The sequence below is a fragment of the Trachypithecus francoisi genome, unplaced genomic scaffold (assembly GCF_009764315.1).
Source record: "Trachypithecus francoisi isolate TF-2019V2 unplaced genomic scaffold, Tfra_2.0 Lachesis_group3, whole genome shotgun sequence".
Taxonomy (NCBI): Eukaryota; Metazoa; Chordata; class Mammalia; order Primates; family Cercopithecidae; genus Trachypithecus; species Trachypithecus francoisi.
This window is the reverse complement of record NW_022681468.1, coordinates 37,592,442-37,599,343: the sequence shown is the minus strand read 5'-3', so window position 1 is coordinate 37,599,343 and position 6,902 is coordinate 37,592,442. Positions and strand designations below refer to the sequence as shown.

General features: G+C 38.7%; 1 protein-coding gene across 2 annotated transcripts in view; it reads left to right on the top strand.

Moving 5' to 3' along the window:
- The first annotated feature begins 237 nt into the window (after positions 1-237).
- EIF2S1 (eukaryotic translation initiation factor 2 subunit alpha) overlaps positions 238-6,902 on the top strand; it is a 28,380-nt gene continuing 21,715 nt past the window's right edge. Inside the window, exons 1-2 of one of the 2 annotated variants that reach the window (XM_033187675.1) lie at positions 238-459; positions 5,022-5,263. In XM_033187675.1, coding sequence (XP_033043566.1) covers positions 5,023-5,263 — 241 coding nt within the window. In that variant the 5' untranslated portion in view covers positions 238-459; position 5,022. Of the gene's footprint in view, positions 460-498; positions 738-5,021; positions 5,264-6,902 lie in introns of those variants that run through there. The other variant, XM_033187676.1, reaches the window with a different exon arrangement.

The window sequence follows — 6,902 nt, the reverse complement described above, 5'->3', positions numbered from 1 at the left end:
CGCAATACGCGGCACGTACCCAGCCAAAGACTAGGAGCGAAGCTTGCACGCCTTGTCTTTCTCCACCTGTCGTCTTTGGTCACAGCGCCATCTCATGGTTAGCTGAAACTGTGAACGAGGATTCATTCTTCAGGGGCAAGAAATCAGAGTCCTATGTCTTTCTCGCGCCTTGAATGTTACTTAGCTAAAGCTAAGATAGCGAGAAACCGTACTTTTCGGGTCCTTACATGATCTACGTTCGTCCTTGTTCTCGGAGGACCCAGACTCTATGGTTAATGATGAAGAGGGTCTCTATTCGTTCAGCGCTTGCGCAATACGAGAAGGTTCCGCATGCGCAGTCGGGTGACCGAAGCACACGCTGAGGAGGATCGGCGGCCGGTGAGGGAGAAGCAAGTCTGGTCTCTCTGATTGAAGAAGGCGGCTCTGGGCTCCACTGCGGGAATCACTCACATACCTCAGGTGACTAATCCCAAGCTCGGTTTCTCCAAGAACTCACTTTGGTTTGTGTCCAGTGACATGGGTGTTCGAGAGCGGGTAGGCCCCGGGCTAACACCTCCCTTTCCCGTCCCTGCGCGGGAAGTGGCTGGACAGCACCGCCGCCACCCGCGCTGTCGTGGGCCTCGTCGCCGGCTCCGTGTAGGTCATCCTGTGTTCCAGAGGCATCGTTGTTCCAGCAGAGGAATCTCGTGAAGGAAAGTGGGCCGAGTGGATTGTACAGCCTCTACAATATGCCGAAAGTGAGAATGCCTTGACGATGGGGCGGCTTCGGGAGAACGTTGTGACACCCTAACTCTTACCCCCAGCTCAGGACGCTGAGCAGTTTGCTTTTTCCAGGTCTGAGAATTCCATCTTTTCTTCCGCCCCAACAGTTCTACCAGAATTTTCCCCTGCTTCTCAGTGGAAACCAAACTGGACTCTTACCTGAGAAACGTGTGGGACGGGCACCGTGTTGGAAAGAGCGGGGTCCGAGTAGTTTTTCATCTGATAATTGAATGAGTCACCCTTTGAATCAAAACTAAATGAGACTTGAGTTTATTACTGTTACTATCAGTTTGTTTTATGTTGGCGACAATGAGAATAGAACTATGTTAAGCATACGTTAGGTTAACTGTGCTAAGCATAACAAAAAGCCTAAGATAAGGAAATATTTTCGGGTTAAATACACAGTCATCCCTGGATCTCTTTATCCACAAAATTTAGGCTTTTAAAATTTTTATTAAGCAAAAAACATGGTTTTTTTCGAGAAAAAGTATAGCAGAGAAGTCTATATTTTCTGTCAATTGAGTTGTTATTCAAGGAAAAATCTCTGTGTCAGTAGTTTGGGGATGACTTATACAGAACTTGACTACCTATTCTCAGTTCATCTGGTGCCAAAAGGTGTAGTTGTCTCATGCACAGTAATGTTTGTAGAGATTTGGTGATAACTTTCTTTTTCAACTATAATGATGAAATAAAAGCTTTACTTATGTAGCACTCCTATACCAAGAACTACGATTCAGAGAGCATTCCTAATACGTGTTAGATCCAAATTAGAATTATCACGAGAGTTGTCCCCATCACATATATTTTGGAAAGGAATGTGAACTCCTGTATCCATTATAGCAGTTTGACCATGCACTGTTTTGAGAAAGAAGTTCTGCCTACCATTTGTCCTGCAAAATAACTGACTAGCCAGGTTATTTGAAATTAGCCTGGAGTTTGGTTGATATATTTTGAAAGGTGGCTGATACTTTTACATTAGAACACATAAGAGTATTATAGTGTGTTGTGATATTGAGGTTCTGTGGGTTAAAGACATTCTGGATTTGATGTCGATTATCTTAAGAAAGTATTATAATTTAAATTTAGTATTTCTGTTCCTCCTTTTCCTGTTCATTGCTTCACTGTGCTCCTTTCATAGTACTTTATATTGTAATCATTTGCTTGCTAGTTTGTTTCCCACTCTATACTTAGGTAAGAGTCTTTTTTTTTTTTTTTTGAGACAGCCTCTGTTGCCCAGGCTGGAGTGTAGTGGCATGATCTCAGCTCACTGTAGCCTCTGCCCCTGGGTTCAAGGGATTCTCCTGCCTCAGCCACCATAGTAGTGGGATTACAGGTGCCTACCACCACACCCAGCTGATTTTTGTATTTTTAGTAGAAATGGGGTTTCACCATGTTGACCAGGCTGGCCTCAAACTCCTGGCCTCAAGTGATCCACCCACCTAGGCCTCCCAAAGTGCTGGGATTACAGGTGTGAGCCACTGCGCCTGGCCTGGTAAGAGTCTTTCTTGTTGTATCATTAGTGCTTAGTACATAGTAGCTACTGAAAAAAATATTAACAAATTATATTACCAAATGGAAATACCTTCTTTTTCTTTTAATATTTTATGTTTGATTAGCACATTATGGTTTTCAAAATGTTTTCACATATACATGTGATACCCTCAGTAAACCTGTGATGTACATGGCACAGATGAGAAACTACAGTTCAAAGGAGGTTATCTTTCCCAAGCAGCCACTTCTAGTAAGTAGCAGAGCAAGGACTGGAACACAAGGCTGGAGTTGTTCCCTGAGTTTACTATGTTAATTGCCAGATTTGACACTTCTTGAGGACCAAATAAAATAAGTCAGAATGCTGTGAAAAAGATAAAGAGATGAAGTCACCTAGTGTGACTTCAAGATTGCCAAATGTTTTAAGTAAAAAAAAAAAAAAAAAAAAAATTAAGTTATTAGCATTTCATTAGGCAGTATGTTGAAAATTTATCAACCAATATGTAGGTTTTTGTGGTATGGATTCTTTTTGTACTTAACTTCCTGTCTTTGCTATGAATAACTTAACCATCAACAGTATTCCTTTACTTACCCTTTATGTTGCAAAGAGACTTGTGCCTCCTGAAGAAATAGTATTCATAGTCATATCCCTTCAGGATTCTCTTACACGATTGCCCGTGTGTTGTAACCATCAGATTAAGCCTTGCTTCCCCTAAAAGCGTCACCTTTGCTATTTGGAGAAACTTGGTAAGTAAATATGGTTTTCACCTGTTAAATGTCTTAAAACTGTTCCGTTCATTCCTGTAACATAGTTTATTTTGATGCCCAATTTAAAACTTTTTTTAGCTCTCAAATTTGAGAACTTTACATGCACATATTCAACAACAGTGTCCCCACCCCCACCCCTGAAAAGCCCTGTTTAAAAATGAAACAACCAGTCAGCTGTTTCTTGGTGGGTAGTTCTGGCCATTGAATGTCTACTTCTCTTTGTTTGCTAAATCCCTATTTTGTAGAGATTTTGTATTCCCTACAAAGAAATACATCTCTGCTACTGTCATTAATATGCTGCTTTTTGTTGTTAAACCAATGAGTACTAATAGTTTGCACTTATTGGTGTTACATACTCTAGCACTGAATATGTATATATTCATGTTGCTTTTAAAGTAAAACGTTTCTAATTGTAATATGTTTATGAATAGTTTTGAGAGAACATAGACTTACTGATTAGAGGACAGACTCTGGGCCGGGCGCAGTGGCTCAAGCCTGTAATCCCAGCACTTTGGGAGGCCGAGACGGGCGGATCATGAGGTCAGGAGATCGAGACCATCCTGGCTAACATGGTGAAACCCCGTCTCTACTGAAAATACAAAAAACTAGCCGGGCGTGGTGGTGGGTGCCTGTAGTCCCAGCTGCTCCAGAGGCTGAGGTAGGAGAATGGTGTAAACCCGGGAGGCAGAGCTTTCAGTGAGCTGAGATCAGGCCACTGCACTCCAGCCTGGGTGACAGAGCCAGACGCCGTCTCAAAAAAAAAAAAAAAAAAAAAGGAGGACAGACTCTGGATCCAAACTTCCTGGATTCAAATCCTGACTCGTCACTTGTTAGCAGTATGTGAAAGAACAAGTGACTTAACCTGTGCTTCACTTTTTTAATCTAGAAAATAGGGAGAACTAGGGAGAAAGTTGTACCACAAGGAGATAGGCAGTGACCAGATCTCATAGGATTCTGTAGGTAGTGAAAAGATACATAAGTCAGTAGGAAGCCACTGGGAAGATATAGGCAGGTGACAATAAGTTATTAAATTAATTTTCACAAGGTTTTCTTAGGCCTTTAAGTTCTGTTACCACTTACGTTTTGAGCAGTGACAACAGTGAAGGTTAACAGAAAAACATGAAAATCATCAGCCATGATTAGTTTGAGAGCTTCCTTTTTTAATGTGCTTCTACCCAGATTATGATTTCATGCTTGTGGATCATAAAAGGAGTATTGCTGAAAGTAGGTTGGGTGGATCAAAGGGAATAATTGTAAATATCTTTAATGCTTGGAGGTTAAGAGAAACTTGAACTTTGTAGTTATGGAGATTAAAGCTATTTTCAAGATTAAGTATACCTATTCAATAAAAGAAAGGAATATTTGGGAGTATCAGGGATAAGAGAAGCTAGACATTGTGAATTCAGGGGAAAAAATTATGAGAGGAGGATGCATTTTAGTTTATTTTGGGATTAAAATTTTTTTAGTTTTTGTTGCTTTGACATGTGACACTAATTTTGGCTATAATAAATGATAGAATGTATCATATGGTATATTGGTTAGGATTTAGGTAGAAAATTCTTTCCTTTATATAGTGACTGGTAGCATATACAATGTTTGCTAACTTCAGCAAAGAGTAGCTTTAGTTTTCTGATTAGTTATAATAGTGATGCTTCCCATCATTTGATATGCCTTAAAGTAGTATTTTACTCTTGAGGTATTCCTTTAATCCTTAGGTCTTGGAGTACTTTATAGATGGTCATTATTTTTTATGATTCCTCTGAAACTAATGGCAGAGAATCACCCAAGCATTACAAAAATGTTGAGCAAAGTAAAAATTAAAGCTTGGTTCCTGAACATTATCTGTTTTCTGGTACCACTTAAGTTTCAAAGGATGAGAAGACTAAGACTAATAACTATTTTTTTCTTCATCTTTTCTTTCAGTGGCAAGATGTGGAAATTAATTTTTTTTTTTAATTTTCATCCTAACTGAACACTTATTTAATTCTTTTTTTAAATTGCAGAATGCCGGGTCTAAGTTGTAGATTTTATCAACACAAATTTCCTGAGGTGGAAGATGTAGTGATGGTGAATGTCAGATCCATTGCTGAAATGGGGGCTTATGTCAGCTTGCTGGAATACAACAACATTGAAGGCATGATTCTTCTTAGTGAATTATCCAGAAGGCGTATCCGTTCTATCAACAAACTCATCCGAATTGGCAGGAATGAGTGTGTGGTTGTCATTAGGGTGGACAAAGAAAAAGGTAAGTGAGAAAAATATCTGTAATATAAATTTCAGATTTAAAATGGTTTATTTAAAAATACATTTTTTGTAAATTGCATGCTGCAGCTTAGAAAAAAAAGCTCTTTTTATACTTAAACCTCTTACATACAAAGTGGTTAGAAAACCATGACAATTAGCTATCTAAGCAAGATCTCTTAAGTTAATAGTAGTTTAATTAGTACATCCTAGGATTTTATGGATCAAATAACTTGAATTTTATTTCTAGTGTTTATCAGGATCTTGATAATTGACTCATGGTAACCAAACTTAAAGAGAGTACTAGTTCATTTACATTGGTAGGCCTGAATATGTTGGATGCCTTTTTTCTTGATTTAAAGCTAAAGTAGTAATGAGATCTTTGGGTAAGCATGAAAATGGGGCAGATGGGTTTTAGGAATCTTTTATATAAGCCTTGAAAAAGCAATATGCTATGTGTGTATATACACACCTGAAATCCAACATTGTATATCTTGCTGGTAATTAGAATGTTTGCGTCTACCAAATCCTGTGGTATCTTTCAGACAGTTTTGGATGACTATCCATTTTTTACTTATTGGATTCCTTTTCTGGACCCTATGTAAATCTTCACCTTTGTGAATACTGTTTTTTAAAACATGGTATACAATACCATTAAGTAGATTTTAATTTCAGCCATCTTACTATAATTTGTTAGGTGTTAATTTTAGGTCATTAGTTACCATCATGTCTGAAGGGCTGCATATCAGTCACCTTGATTCAACTTATCCTTCTGAATCTCCTCAGCCGTCTAGTTTACTAATACTTTCTCACTTCTGCAAGTGATTAATTTTATACATACTGACATTTTATTTTTTTTTATTATAGCCTTAGATGATACATAGATTTTGAGGATGTCTTTTGCCTTAGGTAGTGACTGCTACTTAGCACATGGATTGTTTTAAATGTTTTGCTGTGACTTAGCTATAGCCCCACCCAAAATTATTAAACTACTTTGAGACTATTTGTTAAACTTACATAAGTCTTCACATCACTGTCCTAGTAATACCTAAAATAGTGTCTAATCTTGTACTTCGTTTGTTTTTTTGTTTTTTTTAAGGGTTGGGATCTTGCTCTGTCACCCAGGCTGCAGTGTAGTGGTGTGATCATAGGTCGCTGCAGCCTTGAACTCCTCTGTTCAAGTGTTCCTCAAGCAGTCCTCCCAAGTAGCTGGAACTATAGGGATGTGCCACCCTGCCCAGCTAACTTTCTTTGTAGAGATGGGGTCTCACTATGTTACCCAGGCTAGTCTTGAACTGGGCTCAAGCGATCCTCCTGCCTTGGCCTCACAAAGTACTGGGATTACAGGTGTGAGCCACTGTGCTCAGCCTTCTTTTTCTATTGTATGAAATATATACAAAAGGAGGAATCAAATATGTTTTTAGTTGCAATCAGAAAAAATATAGAATGGCATTCTTGCTTACGTACAGTAGATACGTGTAGAGCTATTTCCATAGCATTTGTATGGCATTAACTAAAACCAGGAAATGACCAAAATGGGGACTGGTTAAATAAATCAGTACAAACGCATGCAATGCAATTTTATGCAAATGAGATCTGAATATTCTGTATTCTGATATGGAAGATCTCCAGGATAGGATGAG